This window comes from Neophocaena asiaeorientalis, unplaced genomic scaffold (assembly GCF_003031525.2).
Source record: "Neophocaena asiaeorientalis asiaeorientalis breed wild unplaced genomic scaffold, Neophocaena_asiaeorientalis_V1.1 scaffold249, whole genome shotgun sequence".
In the NCBI taxonomy this organism is placed as follows: Eukaryota; Metazoa; Chordata; class Mammalia; order Artiodactyla; family Phocoenidae; genus Neophocaena; species Neophocaena asiaeorientalis.
In genome coordinates this window covers 2,652,035-2,671,608 of record NW_020172625.1, presented here as the reverse complement: position 1 = coordinate 2,671,608, position 19,574 = coordinate 2,652,035, and the positions used below count along the sequence as shown (strand labels likewise).

General features: G+C 47.1%; 1 protein-coding gene across 2 annotated transcripts in view; it reads left to right on the top strand.

Annotated features, from left to right (window-relative positions):
- Positions 1 to 19,066, top strand: part of LOC112395668 (phosphoserine aminotransferase) — a 29,271-nt gene extending 10,205 nt beyond the window's left edge. For both annotated transcript variants that reach the window (XM_024738994.1, XM_024738995.1), the window contains 4 exons: positions 230 to 399; positions 7,484 to 7,612; positions 17,071 to 17,208; positions 17,889 to 19,066. In XM_024738994.1, coding sequence (XP_024594762.1) covers positions 230 to 399; positions 7,484 to 7,612; positions 17,071 to 17,208; positions 17,889 to 17,994 — 543 coding nt within the window. In that variant the 3' untranslated portion in view covers positions 17,995 to 19,066. The remainder of the gene's footprint in view (positions 1 to 229; positions 400 to 7,483; positions 7,613 to 17,070; positions 17,209 to 17,888) is intronic.
- Positions 19,067 to 19,574: the final 508 nt, after the last annotated feature.

The window sequence follows — 19,574 nt, the reverse complement described above, 5'->3', positions numbered from 1 at the left end:
CCTGGAGAGAAGGATCAGACAGATTTGTAATCTGCGGGCTCTGAACTCTTGAGTATCGATTTGCTGTCCCGGATAGAGATTCCTTTAGAGAAGGGAATGCACTCCGAACGGGATTAAAATAGAGTCACTTCCTCATAAAAATTGTGCTTTGGAAGGAGATTGGGAAGTTTGACTACATTTATGAAAAATGACCCAGTGCATCTAGAACAGCAAGCTTTCTCTTTTGCAGTTTGGTGCAATTTTTGCTGGTGCCCAGAAGAACGTTGGCTCTGCAGGGGTCACGGTGGTGATCGTCCGAGATGACCTGCTGGGGTTCGCCCTCAGAGAGTGCCCCTCGGTCCTGGATTACAAAGTGCAGGCCGGAAATAACTCCCTGTATAACACACCTCCCTGCTTCAGGTAACTCCGGGGTATGGCTTGGGGACCAGTGAGGAGGTCTCAGTATTTCCCATCAATACTAGTTGACTTTTGAAAGTAGGGCATAATGCCACGAATCAGTGATCTAATAGCCCAGATATCCTATTAAGATTCTCTGCCCAGGGCTTCCCTGGTGGCACAGCAGTTGAGAGTCCGCCTGCCGATGCAGGGGACACGGGTTCGTGCCCCGGTCCAGGAAGATCCCACATGCCGTGGAGGGGCTGGGCCCGCGAGCCATGGCCGTTGAGCCTGCGCATCCAGCCTGTGCTCCGCAACGGGAGAGGCCACAACGGTGAGAGGCCTGCGTACCGCAAAAAAAAAACAAACAAAAGAAGATTCTCTGCCCAGTTCACCTCTCCCTTGTCCCCTCTCTGTGCACTGTTTGATCAGCTTTCCTTGCCTTTCTTTTGGGGTGTTTTTGTTTGATCTTGGTAGCCTTGGTGGTTCACCATTAACCCGAAAGCTTTCTGCACATGGAGTGTCATGCTTGCATCTCAAACAACCAGTGCGGCTTTGGAGAAGGACTTTCAGAGGCCGGGCTACTGGTCTTTTTCTTTCCTTACTGGGTCTGCTTGAAGCTGGCTGCCTGGCATCTAACACACTGGCTGGAACAAACGCCTCTCTGGTTTCTCACCCAGTCTGCAGGGGTCCTGTTAGCCTGGCTTCCCCTTATCCGAGTGAGAGGCTGCATTACAGCACTTTTGGGGAGAGTAAGGCTACCCCACCGTACAGTCTTTTAACTCCCAGACTCAGGTAGTTTGTGAAAATCTTTGTGACACCTAGGATTTAACAATTGCCTGTGAGATTTTACTACTAACAAGCTGTGTGACCTTGGGCAAGTTGCTTAACCTATCTGTGCAGCAGGTGTCTCCAGCAGTAATTGGTTGCTGTGAGGATTGAATGATTAATACATATGTATAAAATGTGCTTGGTGAGTGCCTGGCTCTCAGTGACTTATAAATGTTAGCTGCTGTATTATTATTGTGGTTTCTGTTTTATCTCCAGCCTTAGCAGCGGGGATAAAAGAGCCAGAGTCTATAGATTATCTTATCTTTCCAGGGCAGCTATGATGTAAAATAGTGATGTGTATGACCCTCTTTATCTCCCAAGCACCCTAGGAGGTGGGTACTCTTATTATTATTCCCATTCTGCAAGTGAAGAAGCCAAAGCCATACTTCAAGAAGTGGCATAGCCGGGGTTTAAACCCAGGCGGTCTGGCTTGAGAGCCCAGGTATGCACACCCTGTATCTTTGTGCTCTTCTCAAGCAAAACTCTCAGTGTGGGTTTGTGTTGGAAAGATCCCATCTCTGGAGAACAGTTGGCTCCTGGGAGTCCAGCTCCCTGAGTGTCCCGGGTTTTCCAGGGATGGTAGAAGTTCTCTTAAAAGAGCGTACGAAGAGGGGCTCGGGCTGGTACAGGCTGCGGCTCCGTGGGGTTGGGGCTTTGTGAGAGGTCTCCCTTTGAGGCGCTGCCTGCAGGAAATTTCTTCCACATAATTTACCAGGGGAGGAAAGGAGCTTTTTCCAAAGTTAGAATTCTGATGGAAATTTTTGCTGGTTTTCTGTGCGGCTCGCATGGGCCGGAGCAGCTTCTCACTTTGTGTCCCCTGCTCTCCTCGGGGCATGGAGGGCTTCAGTGCTTACTTTCCTGGTCACCTGTCAATCCCACTCTGTTTCACCCCGGTTGAAAGTGCTTCTGAAGTGCCTGGTAGGGATTGGGGGGCAAGGGTGAACCTCTCTCACCTGCCTGTCTTATCTCTGGGGTTTCTGGCAGTGGAAAAACCGGTGACCACCAGCCAACTGGGAAAGGAGCAGTGCCGTGCTGAGCGGTGCAGGACAGTTGGGGAGCTTGAGTGCAGGGGCCCTGGAGAAGGAGCTTCGGCTCCAGGCTGTGAGGTGGCAGGAGGTGGCGGGAGGTGTCTGTCCTTACCTGTTAGAACGTGCAGCCAGGGCCTGGCTTGCAAGCAGGTGAGTCTTTCCCGGGGGCGGCGGGGGGGGGCAGAGGCCACCGCAGCTCTGCGAGTGCGACGGTGGGAGAAGGCAGGGAGAGCCCTGGCCCTGAAATGGGGCCTGAAATGGGGCTGGCAGTTCTGATCAGAGCAGGGGGAGCTGTCACGCCCTCTGGCACCTTCTCCATGAGTGACCGGGAAGCACATTTTTAGAAACTCCAATGGATATGTGTTAAGATGCAGTCGGGTAATATTAGAGTGAAAAATCAGCAGAAACAGTGAGAAAGCAGATCAGTCTGTCTAGTGGGAGATAAAAAGGTCTGGAGTCAGACCTGGTGGGCGCTGAGAGAAAGTCCTCCTGTGAGTGACTCAAAGAGAGTCACTCCCCTACCAGCCCCTGTGCAGCCCTCCACCCCAGGCCCTGACCGGTCGGCTCAGCTGGCCAACCTGGGCACCTGGGGTTGGGGCACAGGCTGGGGGAGGGCAGATACTCCCCGCCCAGAGCCTTCCTGCCCGGAGAGTGGGCTCAGCCAGACACCCAGAAACAAGGGTGGAAAAGGGGCGAAGTTTCCTCTCCAGACAGATCAGAAGAGTGAACACTGAGACCATCTCGGGGCAGGATCGCTAATAGTATTTGATCAGAATCATATAAACGTGGAGGACCAAAGAGATTGGGTTAAAGGTATTCTGACCCAAGACACCCCTTGGTGTCTTGCTTTCTTTTACCCCGAAAGAAGAGAAAAGGAAAAAAGTAAGTCTGTATAATTGAGTAGTTACCCTAAATCTATGACTTGAAAAACTTAGATTTCATTTGGGGTACTTCAGCTTTCAAGATTAGAAAATTGTAGTTCATGCAGTGAGAACAAGCAGTGAATGGAGAGAGGAAGCTTTGTGCAGAGCACCCTCCCCCGGCCCTGGATGTAAGGGGATAAGGCACCCAGAACACTGCAACTTTGTATTACATGGAAGCCCTTGAAAATGTCCCAAGTTTGAAAAGAAGCTCTTTTTTTTCTTTTAAACTTGGAGCCAAGTGACCACAGGCCCTGGGCGGTTTGAACTGAGCCTTCCTGTAGTTGCCTGTAGCCCTGAGCAGTGAATTGGGGTGGAATAAAGGATGGCGTGGGCGTCCTGGGCACTAAGCCCAGTTCATGGACAAGCAAACGAATGCCTAAACTTCCCTTCTAAGCCCACAAGACAGTTTTACTTACTACGACTAACTAGCTGTAGTGTGAGGTAAAGTAACTAATAAGAAACAAAATGACCCTACTGACCCAGGCCGCCTTACTTATCAGCATAGGAGTGTGGGCTGCCAAGGGGGCCTAGTACTTCAGAGCAGCCAGGGAGAGTTTCCCGGGGAACTTTCTGGTGTGCTTTTCTAATCCCTAGTGCCCACAGAGTATTTCTTGTTGCCTTAAAAAATTAACACATGGTCTTGGCAAAGATTCCTGAGGCGAGCAGAGCCTGCGGGGTAACCATTGTTAACTGCTTGCTGTGTAGGGCATATGCAAACAGAGCCGTATGTTTAATTATGCAGATGGAACTTTACCATATAGGCTGTTCTGTGAATTCTTTTTTTCTATCCAGCAATGTACTGTGAACACTGCCTTGTCAGCTCAGACGCCTGCCTTTTTTCCCCCTTTGAATTGCTGAGTGATATTCCAGAGAATGGATCTGCTGTGATTCATGTAGTCATTTAATGCGCAGGCTGAGACAGTGTACCTGCGCTGTGTGGGGCAGGGGACATTTTAGAAGTGAAGCCGTACTCAGTTAAAAGTTAACCCTGGGCTTCCCTGGTGGCACAGTGGTTGAGAGTCCGCCTGCCGATGCAGGGGACATGGGTTCGTGCCCCGGTCCTGGAGGATCCCACGTGCCACGGAGCGGCTAGGCCCGTGAGCCATGGCCACTGAGCCTGCGCGTCCGGAGCCTGTGCTCCGCAACGGGAGAGGCCACAACAGTGAGAGGCCCGCGTACCGCACACACACACACAAGAGATTAGCCAGAGAGTGTGGGCAGTGAGTCTGGGCATAGGGGTGAGTCACACAGCAAGAGGGAAGTGTGTTGGTGCTGAGGTCTGGCTGGGACTGTGGACCTGGCCTGAGCCTTTGCTGCAGCCTTGATTTGATGAATCAAATAGCAGCAGCTTGGGAACCCTGGGGTAACAGAGCTGTAGGCAGAAGTGAAGCTCGGCTTCCAGAAAGTGCTGTTGAACCGGCAGCCACCCGCAGGTGGCTCGCTGTGATCGGATCATGTGGCAGGGTGTGTTGCTGTGGTTTGTGGGGGAGTGAGCAGTTTGGGGTTAGATGGAAATTCGAGCGCACCTTACGGAACAGAGAAGTGGGAGGGCAGCACCGTATCTGGAACACATGCCTACACGTCCACACACGCGCACGTGTGCTGTGATGCCCCTGTAGCGGCTGCTCTCGGCAGCTGTGTCTGTGGCTTGGTGCCAGCCTGGCTGCCCCGCTGGCAGGTGAGAGAGTGGGTGAGGGTCCTGGAGCCCCTAGTAAACCAGAGGCCTTTGTTACTGTGGAAAGAGCTGGGGCTTTGGAGTCAGACCATCTGGGGTTGGAATCCTGGCTTTCTCAGCCACTTATTGGATGACTTTAGCCAAGTTACGCTGTCTGAGCCTGTTTCCTCATCTGTAAAGTGGGATAATGGCAGCTCTGGCCTCGGATTTTTTTGATCAATATAAGGGAGAGTCCTGGACTGCTGAACAGTCCTTCCCCTCTCTTACTTTCTTCTCTCTCCTTTGCTCCTCTGATTTCTCAATCCTTATACAGAGAGCTCCAGCCGAGGCTGTAAATTATTCAGAGGCGATTTTCTGCTTTGAGCTCCCTCACCGCTGCCCCTAGCTGCCATTTCTCATTGCTCCCAGGGCTGTCTGGGGAGCCAGGCTGGGGAATCTTCCACCAGGGCTACTGCGTGGTTCTGGGTGCTGGCTGTTCCCTGCCCAGTGCCCGCTGGGCAGCCCAGTGTGGGCTCTGCTACCTTCTGGGGTAGAAACACCGGGATTCTCCACACACCTGGAGGCAGTGAACGAGCCAGTCAGGTATCTTGGGCTTCTCTGGGACAAGCTTCTGGTGTTCGAGCGTTTCCCCCTCCCCACCCTGTCATGTTAGTAAGTAAACGAGGAGGCAGCTGTGTCTGGGGGTCCCCACCCCAGATCTTTGCGGGACATTGATGCTCAGCAACTAAGTTTGCACAGATTATTATGGGGGACCTTTGTCCCACTCATACAGAGGCCGTAGCTGAGCACAGACGTTTTCCACGCTCCCAGTTCGAGGAGGATGGTCTCTTTTCCCCGGGAGACCTCGGCTCCTGTCCCGTGGGCTTTCAGTAAGGTGCACAGAGAGCTCTCAGCACCTTTTTATTTTTTATTATTTTTTTGGCTGTTCCGCGTGGCATGTGGGATCATCGTTCACTGACCAGGGATCGAACCTGTGCCCCTTGCAGTGGAAATGAGGAGTCTTAACCATTGCACCACCAGGGAAGTCTCCTCAGCACCTTTTTAAGCAGAGGGGCTTTCAGAAGATCACTGGGAAAACCATCCGCTGCTCTTCAACGTCTTGTGTTTTGGACTTAGTTTAGAGCACTTAACTAGTAAAGATACTACATAGTACACCTGCCACGCGCCAGCCCTGCACTAAGCCCTTCACCCAACCCATTTCCTGCAGTCCCCCCAAGAGCACTGAGGTCTCTAAGTGACAGAGTTGATATTCTGGCTCGGTAAACGATGCATCCAAGCTCTATGAAGGACCGAGGTGCAGCGGGTCCTCCTGGAAGCGCATCCCACCCCGTCTGCACTCCTGTGTCTCAGATGAGCCTCCTTCAAATGTTCCTTGTCGCCCTTACCTCATAACTCACCGTTTCACCAACAGACAATTCTGCCTCTTCTCATTCCCAATTCAGAAAAGCCTGTGGAGGGCTCTGATTGGTCCAGTTAAGTCCCCTGCTCAACTCTGAAACCAGGGAAGCAAGGGACCCCGCTGGGTCCTCCTGCTGGGTGGAGTTAGGAAGGGCAGGGCAGCTGAAATGCTGGGTGTTCACCGTCGGTTGGTAGGCCTCCCTGTTTCCAGGTGGGAAAGTCGAGGTTTGGATCCCTGGGGTGACTAATCCTGGGTAATCTGTTGGGGCAGCACTGGTTCTAGAGTCAGGACTAGGACTTGGAGCCCAGGCTTTTGGGCACTCTGCCACCCTGCCTCCACCCGGTGGTGGGCTGTGCGCCGGTGCTTTGCAGGAGGAAAGGTGAACACTGTGCTTCCAGCCTTCCAGGACTGCAGCGTCCAAGACACGGGCGCCCAGGAATAGAGAATAAAGAGCCAGTGGTAAAAACTAGGGGAAGTGTGGGCAGCGGGCTCTGGGCGTTCAGAAAGCGAAGAGTTAACTGGTGGGGGTGGGGAGCTAGGTGTCTGAGGATGCTTGTGGCAGGGATAAAATGTCAGCAGGGGTGGAGACAGGGAGCTGTGTTCCAGGTGTCATGAAGAGTTTGCGTTCGGCTTGGGCTGGACTGGAGGCACCGATGTGACCTCTAATGAAGAGTCTAATTAACCCTCTTTTCTGAATGGCCCCCAGGGGCCTAGACTTGGGTTGATCTTCATTTTTGCTCCGTGACGCTCCTGTCCTTGGTGTACACATGGCCCACTTTCATCTTGTCTATGTCTAATGGTGTCTTTAAGTCTGTTTTAGTACGACTTCAGACTGTTTGCTTGGGTGTCTTTCCACTTGTGCAAAGCTGAACTCAATGGATATATGTATTTTTTAAAAAATTATTTATTTATATTTTAAGATCTTTATTGGAGTATAATTGCTTTACAATGGTGTGTTAGTTTCTGCTGTATAACAAAGTGAATCAGCTATGTGTATACATATATCCCCATATCCCCTCAGTCTTGCATCTCCCTCCCACCCTCCGTATCCCACCCCTCTAGGTGGTCACAAAGCACCAAGCTGATCTCCCTGTGCTATGTGGCTGCTTCCCACTAGCTATCTATTTTACATTTGGTAGTGTATATATGTCCATGCCACTCTCTCACTTTGTCCCAGCTTACCCTTCCCCCTCCCCGTATCCTCAAGTCCATTCTCTACGTGGATATATGTATTTTTTACTCTTTATTTCAGCATCTATGTCATGGGCTTGGTCCTGGAGTGGATTAAGAACAACGGCGGTGCAGCAGCCATGGAGAAGCTTAGCTCCATCAAATCGCAAATGATTTATGATATTGTTGATAATTCTCAAGGATTCTATGTGTAAGTTGCTGGGGTTTTATCTCACATTTTGCCTCTTGTGAATTTAAGAATGTGTATATGCCATGTCCTTTTGGAACATGGATGCAGCCACCTTTCGCTGAGACACTGAACTCCTCAGGAGCATGAGTTAGGTAAGTCTTCCCTCCTGCCTCCCATTCCCAGGAATCCCGGGCTTTGGGACCTGTCTCCCAATGGGTGGTAACGTTTCTCACACCACAGACCCCAGGGCAGACCCCTCTCCCCAACCTCACCTCCTCTGTATGTCCCCTGGGGACAAAACACGTACTTGCTGGAAGCTCTCAGCTTTACCTCAGGACTCACTGGAGACCCTTGGTATAAACACCCACTCCTGGCCCCTCCTCTGGGTTATTTACCCTTTTAGGAAAGTATACTCTTTCACTTATTACAGGACAAACATTCCCATCCCAGGCCTGCAGTTGGTGAATGGAATTGGCTCTGGTATGAGTTGACTCCTAGTTAAATGTTTTTGTGACTAATTGATTCATGAACATGTGTTGACCGCTGGACCAACACCAGAGAGCGTATGGGCCTTGTATTGATCTCCTAGGGCTGCCAGAGCAAAGTACCACTAGCTTGGTGGCTTAAAACAAGAGAAATTTATTTTCAGTGTTCTGGAGTCCAGGAGTTCAAAGGCAAGCTGTCAGCAAGGCTTTGCTCCCTTCAGAGACTCAGGGAAGAATCCATTCCTTGCCTCTTCCAGCTTCCAGGGGCTTCAGGCATTCCTTGGCTTGTGGCTGCCTCACCCCAGTCTCTGCCTCTGAGAGGCCTTCACATGGCCTCCTCCTTTCTTGTGTGTCTTGTCTTCTGTCTCTTACATTGGATTTAGGGCCCACCCAGATAATCCAGGATGATTGGGCTCATCTAGAGATCTTAGCTTAATTGCATCAGCAGAGACCCTTTTTCTAGGTCACATTCGCAGGTTCTGGAGGTGAACACGTGGGTAAACCTTTGCAGAAGCCACCGTTCAACCCCCTACAACAGGCCTGTCACCAAAATGCCAGATATAAAGTACCTAGTACGGTGCCTGGCACACAAGGAGCTTGACAGATGATGTTTTCATTTGCTTTTCCCCTCCTTCAAGGTGGGGACAGCTGTGGGAGGACCAGACTTTATGCTCTGTATGCACGTGTGTTTATACACTTACATGCGTAAACACTTACACTCATTTGCCGCGCCAGGACCCCCTTCTTAGCGGCCTTTACTCTTTGGAGTTCAGTGTGTTGTGAGAAAAAATATCTGGCTGACAATAACAAGGGAATTTTCACTCTTTTAAGAATTTAGTGGGCCTTGTAGGACAAAAAAATGGTGCCTCAATCCTGCCTTAGAATTGTATATTTTACCCAAGATTTGCTAACACATCTCCATAACCATCCGTGGGTGGGGTTGTACTTTTGGGACAAGCCTAACTGCTGCTGTCCCCTCTGCCCTTAAATGCCTGCCTGCTCCTATGAGTTCTTGGCTTGTGATGACACCCCAGCCACAAGCCCTCAGGGAGTCTGGCTTGGCTGAACGACTTGACCTTTGGGGTCCTCTTCCACGTGCCATCTGGGGGAAGGGGTACACACTGTGCATTTCTGCCTGCTCTGTGGTTCTGTGGCTTGGCCCTGGGGAATCTTCCACTTTAGAGCCTGACGTGTGAGAGAGGAGACCAGGGTACTCCCCTAGCACTTACTGGAGCCGTTGTAACATGCATGATCAGCAGGAGATGGTCCAAGGAGTTCATGGCCAAGGGCTAAATAATGAGCCATGAGCTGGGGGCAGGGAGATACTGCTTTGGCTGGAGGCGAAGGGAGGGCTTTTACATGAACTTGAGCCTTGGACAGGAGTAAGAATTAGGCAGAGAAGAAGGCGGAAGTACTTTTAGGAATTTTTAGGAAGGCAGGGAATGGCCTCTGCAAAGCACTGAGGGAAGAAAGTAGTGTGTTTGGAGAGCAGAGAGTGGGCTACCTGAAGGGCACGGCTCGTGCTGGGATTGAAAAGAAAGTCTGGAAAGGTCTGAAGACATGTTTAATTCACTAGCTCATTTATCCATTAGTCTATCTACCCATCCACCCACCCATCCATCTACCCATCCATCCACCCACCCATCCATCCATCCATCCATCCGTCCATCCGTCCATCCGTCCGTCCGTCCATCCATCCATCCAATGGCGCCTGAACGCTCCTCTGTGCTAGCCTTATTCCAGGCTCTGGGGATACCCAGAAGAATAAGTCACCTTTCCTGGCTCCATAAGAGTGATCAGGATCTGGGCGTGAGTAAGAGCACACGGCAGCTATTGTGGAGGGGAGACCAATTGTCTATGAGCTTTTGGCTCCGTATATTTCTCGGGAGATGTGAAGGCACAAAATGGGAGGGCAGGAAGCATGGTGATGCCTCCAGAAGAAATCCAGGAAATTAAAAACAAAATAAAGCATAGAAGGAACACCAAGAGTCCCCTGAATTCTCTCCCCGCACTTGAGATCCTTTAACTGCAAGCACCCAACCTGGCATTTCCCAGAAGGCAGCCTGTTGAAGCCAATGTGGCAGGCAGGTCATCTCCTGAGGAATCTCATCACCTTCCCACGCAAAACTCCTCATTCACTTATGAACAGCCTTGACCCCGAACTTGCATCCTCTTCCGAATAAACCTCTTTCTGGGAACTTCCATTCACCCCCCCGGTCCGCCTGCCCAGAAAAGGTCATCCGGCTCATGGCGTACCTCTGGGACCTTGTTACCAGGGTCAGTAGCAGGCTTTGCTCCCTCTCTCCTCTATGTTAGCAGTTGGACGCTCACTAGTTGTCTCTGTGTGCACTTGGGTTTTCAGGAAGTTCTTTGCTATGGAAATATGGCCCCGAAGAGGAGGTGAGCAGTTAAATGAGAATGCATGTGAAGAAAGAGTATGTAATGTAGACGTTAAGAACATGGGCTCTTGCACTGGGTAATTTGTGTAAAGCACCAGAAACCGTATTTGGCACATAGGGAGCATTCCTTAAGGGTTAGCTCTTAATAGTATTTGTGGTTATTCTTGAAAGCACCTAGGATGTTCCTGACACATAGTGTTTAATGTGTATTAGATATTAATTTTAATATGATAAAGCTGTTGAAGTGATCAAATCCATATCTACATCTGAGGTCACCTTTTCTCACTTTCATGTGGGGTCCAGACCTTAGGAAAGAGAGGGAAGCATGTGATGTGTCTAGTGACAACCCCAAGATAAAATAAAGCAGGCAGAGCCCTTGGCACTTTACAGCTATGAATACATTTTATTGTCATCACAACCCTGTGAACAGACAGTGTTTTACAGCAGCACAGATAGGTTAGGGTCAGGTGCAGCGGGGAAGTGGGATCAGGCAGGATAGGAACATGGGGAGAGTCAGGGGTGCTGGTTCCAGAGCCTTTACTAAGGAAACAACAAAAATCACAAATGATAATGACTTTTTATTTCAAAATGCAGGAATCAGTGGAAAAACTAGAAATGATCATGCTCAGAATTGTGATCAGTTCTGTCTAAATATGTAAAAGTCAGTTACTTTCCCACACTTCAGAAATAACAATAAAAAACAAGGAAAGATCCCATTCGCAATAGTCACAGAAATTAGTAAATATCTAGAAGTCAGTTCAGTGTTCACCTGAAAAAGTTAGTACAAAAGGATAGATGAAACATTTTAAACATACATGTTAACATTAATAAAATGTAAATGCTAACATATGATCTATTAACATATAAAGCCACTGGCAGAGGGAAAGACAGATCGGTGGAAAAGTCCAGAAACTGGTCCCTGTTTACTTGAGAATTGTATTTTAACTTAGACAGTTTTAAAGTCTAACGTGACTTTTTGTCTAATTGACTGATTGAAGCATTGATAATTCATTGAAACAGAAATTAGATATTTGCATCACAGCATACACAAATTCTAGTCCATCGAAAAGATGCAAATGCAACTAAATGCAAGAAGCAGATATAAAATACAGGAGAGACTTTCTGTACAGGGAGTACAGAAGCCTTCTTAAATAAGCAATAAAACTCAGAAGCCATAAAGTAAAAGATATTTAATTACATGAAAATTTAAAACTTTTCTACAGTTCAAGACATAAACAAAACAAAATGACAGACACAAAAGTTTGGTAGCGTATTAACATATAAAGGTTACTGTTGATATAGAGAAGAACCCACAAATAAATGAAAAAGGATAACCAAATTTTAAAAAGGCAGGGAGTGGTTTCTACCTGTATGAGCAAACAACTCAGAAGAAACACAGCTGGCTACTAGACCAATGAAGAGGGGCCAACTTCTTTAGGAAATGCAGATTAAAACCATGGGATTTTCTTCCCCTCTGATCAGCAGAAATTCTAAAGACTGATAACATCTGGTGTAGGCAGGGGAACAAACACACTTTGGGTATGTTAAGTAAAAAAATGTGTTCAATTTTGGAGCGAGGTTTGCAGCGTCCATCAAAGTTCAAAACTCTGCTGCTCTTTGACCAAAGCCTTTTACTTCTAGGCACCTGCCCTCTGCCGGTACTCTGCCTTGCACAAAAGTGTGCATAAAATCAGGCACCCGCAAGTCCAATGAGGGATCCTTACGTAATGGAGAAAATCTAGAGACAACCCGGATGTCCTTCAGGAGGGGTCTGGTGAAGGAAATTAAGATCCACCCGTAGTATGGAGTAACGTGTACGTGGAGAGCGGGGAAGGTCTGTGAGCAAACTGGGAAGATGACCTGATATCAGGTCAAAAGGAAAAAGAGCAGGTGTAGAAAAGGACATGTCTGTTATTCCACTTAGAAACCCACAGTGTTTGTATTTGTAAATACGATATGTGTATATATGTACATATGGAAACACGCATATATACACGTATACACATTTGTGTATCCGATCCTGAAAATGCGCCGAAGACTGTTAATGGCAGCCACCTCTGTGGAAGGGAATAGATCTTCATATTTTTACTCTAGTTTTCCTAATCATGTGCAAATTTAGAGTTAATTTTTTATTTAAAAGTTAGGCAGTCAGGAGAGGCCTGGTGACTCTTGTGGGCTTGTCTCACCTCAGGATGCACTCTTCTCGCCCTTCTTGTTTCTGGTTTGTCTTTTGGAGCAGACACCGCTGAAATGAGCGTCTTGTCTTCACTTGCCAACTGCCTGCGGTTTTCTTGCGCCCTCCTAACCCTCGCCACCTTTGTGAGACGCTGTTTCACGCTGAGGTGGTGCCTTTCCCCTCACACATGCCCCTCTGGTACCTTGGGAAGTCCCGGGATTTCTCAGTGGGTATTCTAGAATACTCAACCAAGAGATGCAGTGGGTTTTTCAGCCACGCGCATTTGGGGAAAGCTTATTCAGGCCACAGGCCCTGCCCCCGCTGTGGGATTTAGTGATAACGCCTGGGAGCGGTGGCCCAGCACAGCACAGCTCACGGCAGTGCTCGGTGTGGCTCACAGGGTTTTAAACACACAATTTGAGCCCTTACTGGAACATGTGAAGATTATTTAAATCCAGATGTCTTATTTCATAATCCCCGTGTCTCTGAAAGTGGGAGAAACAGACTGGGGGGGCCGTATGTTTCAAGCAAAAGGGAGACTGTTTCTCTGTGGAAGAACAGGCCCTCACAGTTAACAGGTAACGTAGGGAGTTTGTGCTGAGTCTGTCATGTTGGGCCTGTTATACTCATTTATATGACCGTTGGGTCCCTATTGGCATTTGAATTTGCTGCCCATGCTTGAAACTCCCCAGTGTCCCTGTCTTGGTCATCAGGCCTAATTCTGTTGACCTAGAAAGTTTTTGTGGGAGCTTTCTAGCAGGGCTCTCCCGCAGTGTCCCCACCCTCCAGCCCCTATGTCGTAGTGCTTTTTCTAAAACACGGAACTCGTTGCGCAGACCTGATTACTCCTCTTTGCTCCAGGATCCAATTGATCCAGTTCCCAGGAAAGCGTGTCTGCAGGGCCCTCCGCGGTCTGCAGTCCTGCCCCCAGCCAGGTACCCAGCACCCCAGGTGCTGCAGAGAACTTGCTGGGGTCCCCTGTGCCTTGGCAGACACAGCTCTCTGCCAGATGCCCTTCCTCCGTCTCCCCCTGTCCTGAACCCCTCCCACCTCCCTTCATCGGAAACCTTCAACCTTCCCTCGGGCAGAGTTACTTGCTCAGCTCTGTGCTTCCACAGCGCTTGTCCTGTGGAATTTGAATTCCCTCCACAGCCATCTTGCTAGGTTGGGAGCAGCTGATTCCCCTTCATCTTTTTCTTCCTTCCCTCAGCCCCACAGCAGGGACACTCTCGGGCACCGTGCAAATTTAATGTTCAATTTCTAGTTGTTATGACATAGTTGCTGTCACGATACCATCTACGTTCACAATAGGATGAGTAAATGTGTGGGGGACGACTGTAAATACAGATTCTTTGTAAATCCAGGTTCTTAATTCTTCCCCCTGTTTAATATTTTTTCCCCTTAAATCACGTGTCCTTTTTGCTGCTCCAGCTCTATAATTGGACTCTCGCCTGGGGAGCCTGAGGCAGCAGGATATCAAAGAGGGTAGACACTAAATTTTTAATTTAAACGTCAACCAGGATAACTACTACCTGTGCAAAGGGGGGCCCAGAATTCAGGCTCAAAGCCTGTTACCAGATACTTGGTTTCCCTTCTTGTGTCTCTTCTGTCTGTCGACGTGCACTTGACTGCTATCAACTCTAACAGGAATTACGTGTGTGCCCTGAGGGGCGAGCATAGCTTTTAATGGGGGCGTCCTCACACTGCTTTTATTTGCTGTTTAATTTTAATGAATCCCACCCTGTAGAAGGGGAAGAATGAAATAGGATGTGCTTGAGAAAATGGAGAGAGTTATTACATACCTTCCTTGTAATCCAGAGTAGTATGTCATCTCTTCTTCTGTTTGTCTCCTTTGGTTGTCAATGGAAGATAACTTTGGCTTGCTTACTTTCCAAATCAGAAACTGAAGTCAAATACTAACGTGTCCTAGATGAAATTTGACTCATTCATTTTTGAGAGTCTGTGAGCCCTGTGTAAGGTGCTGAGAATAAAAAGACAAATGTATTGACTTCAATAGTTATTTCCATAGCATTGAATGTGTTCCAGACGCTGTTCTGAATTCCATCAGTTATCTACTTCTGCATCATAGAACACTTCGAGACAGTGACTGAAAACCACAGCCATTTCTTTGGCTCAGGATTCTTTTCAGTCAGCAGGTGGGGCGGGGCTCAGTGGGGTGGTTTCTTCTGCTGGTCTCATCTGAGATCACTTATTCAACCAAAGTCATCTGGTGATCCACCTAGAGTGTAAATGGCCCCCCTCGTCTGTCTGGCAGCTGGTGCTGGCTGGCTGTTGGCTGGGCCTGTTATTTCCAGCAGGCTAGCTCGGGCTTGCTTACATGGCAGTGATGTTTTAAGAGGGCAGGTATAGAAGCCGCATACCCCGTGAGGCCTCAGCTTGAAAGTTGCACAGCGTCACTCCTGTTGCAGTCTCTTGGTCAAAGCAAGGCCACAAGGCCAGCCCAGATTCAAAAGGCGAGGAGCACAAGACCCCACCTCTTGCTGGGAGGGCTGCAGAGAATTTGTGGCCATTTAGTCCTCACATCAGAGAGGCACAACAGAGAGATTTAGTAACTTGTTCAAGGTCACACAGCTTGGGACAGTACAGTGTTTAAAGTGCTTTGAAAGCTGCTACTCATTATTTTTAAATCTTACAGCCACTATTCGGACCAACTTAAGTTTTTTTCTCTGCAGCCTTGTAGAGAAAGGGTCATTCACATTGCTGTGTGGCTGCCATGGGTTGGAAGCTTCATATATGTTGTACCACTGAACTGTCATAACTAGTATGAAATGGAGATATTATTATCATTCCCAATATTCAGATAAGGAAACTGAGGCTCTTGGAAATTAAGTATGAGTCGTATAAGAGAATGTTAACTCACTGTTCCATATGCAAGAGTGATGTCCCTAAGTAAATTATAAACGTCCTGGCGCAGATCTTTTTTTAATCTCTTGTTTGCATGTGGAAAATGGTTTTAAAAAGTTTTCTGTTGCTGACAATTAAAACTGGATTAGATAGCAGCTGCGCTTTAGGGCATCCAGTTCACATGTATTACATTTACTTCATAGTCTACTCTCGCCCTAACTAGTGGCAGTAGAGTTGCAAGTTGACGGGAACAATTGTGCTCTAATCACCTGTACGTTTCAGTATACTCCATTATGATGTTTAAGTACATACCGCACTATTGAAAGAACAGTAAAGGGAACATAGAATCATCCCATATTCTCACATCCTGAACACAAATATTTTCTATTCTCTACGCTTCCTTAGAACCTTTATATCCACATTTATACTCTAACTAGAGTACCCATAACATCTAAAACTGTTCACTTATTAGATCATAAACCACTTCCATTTTGCAGCCTAATCTTTCTTTTTTTTTTTTTTTTTTTTTTTTTTGTGGTACACGGGCCTCTCACTGTTGTGGCCTCTCCCGTTGCGGAGCACAGGCTCCGGACGCGCAGGCTCAGCAGCCATGGCTCACGGGCCTAGCTGCTCCGCGGCATGTGGGATCTTCCCAGACCGGGACACGAACCCGTGTCCCCTGCATCGGCAGGCAGACTCTCAACCACTGCGCCACCAGGGAAGCCCAGCCTAATCTTTCTTTATCTTTTTATGTGGCATCTTAATATTTAGTTATAAAGAAATGTTATAGTTTATTTTATTTCTATGGTGGACGTAGGTCGTTTCTAACTTTACCTGTTGTAATTAATTACAGAATATATGATGTTCTGGATGGGCTTTAGTTCAGGTATTTTGTTTAATTCTATCTCTAAATATGTACTCTCATATTTTTTGAAAACATATGTTCTGAATTTGATTCCCAACTCCTGTCAAGAACCATGTAAATGAAAAAAAAATAGCCTTTCAAGAACCATTTAAATAAAAAAAAAAAAAAAAAAAAGAACCATGTAGATGTGTGTTGTGTGTTTTGTGTGTGTGTGTGTATGTGGTGTTTGTGTGTGTCTGTGTGTCTGTGTGTGTGTGTGTGCGCGCACGCCAACAGTTTTACTCTGGGAAGTTGATTTAAGGAAATAGTTCAAACATACAAAAAATGTCCAAGTAATCCAATGTTATGATGTTTCTTCATGTGTTAGCATAACTTAATTTTTTGTAACTAATGCTTTACTTTTTTTTTCTTTTTGCATTTCTATAACCAAATAACTGACATAGAGTTCATGTGGGGTATAAGTTTTAGATCTAAATCAATTTTCCCTATACAGCACTACAATTATCCCTCTCTGTTTATTAAATAATATTCACTTCCCTGGAATTATGTGATTCTTATTTTACTGAATGCTTAAATATAATATATAAATGGGTTTATTTGGATTAAAAAATATTTTTTTCTTCTGTTGCCTTGTTAATGGCAGTTGCACGTTGCAGAAAAATAGCTGGAACAAAAAACATGTTTTTCAGATGTCCAGTGGAGCCCCAGAATAGAAGCAGGATGAATATTCCATTCCGCATTGGCAACACCAAAGGAGATGAGGCTTTAGAAAAAAGATTTCTCGACAAAGCTCTTGAACTCAATATGATCTCCCTGAAAGGGCATAGGTGGGTACTTGTCCCATCCAGAAGCTTGTCAGAGAATTGATTTAGTTTTCAGACGCTGAAGGAGACACATCTAGGAGCCTGCCCATCCTGGAGTAGCAGTTATTGTAACTAGTTGGGAAAGACCATTTGTTACGGGGGTTCTCCTGCTGCTGTTTACGGACCCCTTAGCATGATTCCACGACCGAGAGGAAGGGGGGGGTGGCACATCTTCTAGGAGCTTTGGTCAAAATTACCTTTGAAAATCTCTGCTCTGACAGCACAAAGGGTGCCATCCCAGCTCTGGTGCAGCTGGCACAGCCTGTTCAGTGTAAGAACAGACACTGCTGCTCCCCCGAACGTCAGAGAGAGTAGTTAATTCTGTGAGCTCCACGGAAGATGTATGTTCTCACGCATGAGAATAGCTGCCCGCTCCCTGCCCCCTGCATGGCAAGCTCATCAAAGAGTTGAGCTAACCTAGGTTCCATGTGAGCGTGACGGTCCTCCAGTGCATTGGAAAGGAATTTTTTAATGACTGAGATGTGTGAAGCTCCTGGCCACCCGCGGGGGCTTTCAGGTGGGAGGTTGGACACAACGGTCTCAGGTGCCATGACTCTCGCAGGTGCTGGTGACGGGGAGGAGGGTCGTCTTCATGCTCAACCAGATGCTCCTGTTCTTAACGGCTGCATCTGTGGTTCTTCTAGGTCCGTGGGAGGCATTCGAGCCTCTCTGTATAATGCTGTCACCATCGAAGATGTCCAGAAGCTGGCAGCCTTCATGAAGAATTTTTTGGAGATGCACCAGCTATGAGCACATCCTAACCAATATACACTCTGCCCTTGAACAATGTACAAAATTGAAAGTCACTTGGGCATGGCTAAAAAAACTAAACAAACACAGTATTTTTCTCGAATGAACATGCTTCTGATAGATTTTCTTCTTTTTCCAGAGAACAGCAAACATCCACAGCTATCCCAAGCTGTTGAAACTTAACCTTAATTCTGACTTGAACTGGAAGCTTTTAAAAAGTCTTCTCTTGCTTTTCTACCAAATTCTAACTACTGTTGTCTTTGCTGCTACTTTTTCTGCCTAGATCTCATATTCAAAGCTGCCTATGAGTTTAATTATATGCAAACTGCAGGTTATTATTTTTAGAGACACACAAACACACAGCATGGAGGGTGGGTGGAGCCCTCTAGGTGCTGAATTTTGATCCTTTGCAAGATGACAGCAGTGGGGTCTTCCGGATTCTGCAGCTATTAATTCAGGTCACCACCGACCGTGTTGTGATGTTCCAGACTAAGAGGCAAACTGGAGATCGTTCTTTATACCGTTATTCTCATAAAGAGATAAAAGTGGCATACTATATGTTTATATAGCAAGGTTTGTTTTTAATACCAAATAGTTTATATCTCTATGCATTTATATCTCTGTGCATTTATATTTCTAATAATACGTTTCTTGTTGATATATGTTGAGACTTTGAGAAATTGTTGGGATCCTTGACCTTGTGCGTTAGAGTGTTACGTTCTCAACAGCTGTGTGCCTCCCCTTCCTCCTCCCCTCTCCCTTTTTAAGCTGCTTCACAAGATTTGGAAGCTCCCTGATTCACTTTTACTTTCCTTTCAGTGGGTAGAAGAACGGTTGGTTGGTTGGTTGGTTGGTTGGTTGGTTCTTTATTTTTCAGTTATGCTGTTAAACTAAAAATCTCTGTTAAACTCCCTTACTGTTTTTCACGTGACTGTTCTCTTTCTGGTGTTTGACCAGTGATGCCATGAGTTCGGGAAGATCTTTGCTGAAGAGTCTTTTCCCCTCTTGTTTATCCATTGTCAGTGTTTTATGTTGACCGTGCGAAGGACATTAAAGTCCTGAAACATCTAAACCTTTGTCAATGAGTTTCTTTACATGCTTTTTAGACAGATTGTTCTTTTAAAAACTTTATGTTGGGAAAACTTGAGTCTAAAAATAGCATCTGTGAAGGGTATTTTCTTCAAAAAGGTAAGACTCGAGTCCTGTACATCCATGTTTTTAATGATTCAGCATACTGGTAGCTTTCCGTTGGCTTTTGGAATGGACAGTATCAACAAACCACCTTACAACACAGCGCACGGTATAAAGTTCTATGAACTTTGTCCCCCTTAGGCTGGAAACATGCCACTAGGACAGTTCTGAGCTATCTTCGTGTTTCGTTGGATGTGTAATGAGGACTATCCTGGTCTTTCGTCCCAGCTCTGCACCGATTAGTTGGGTTAGTTGGGTTTCCTGCTTAGGGCTAAGCCTTACCAATCTCGGTTCTCTCATCTGTGAAAAGGAGGATTGAAATAACTCCCCCACTTATCTCAGGGATGTTTGAAGAGCTTAAAACGAGGGCTCAATGCAGGATGTGACTG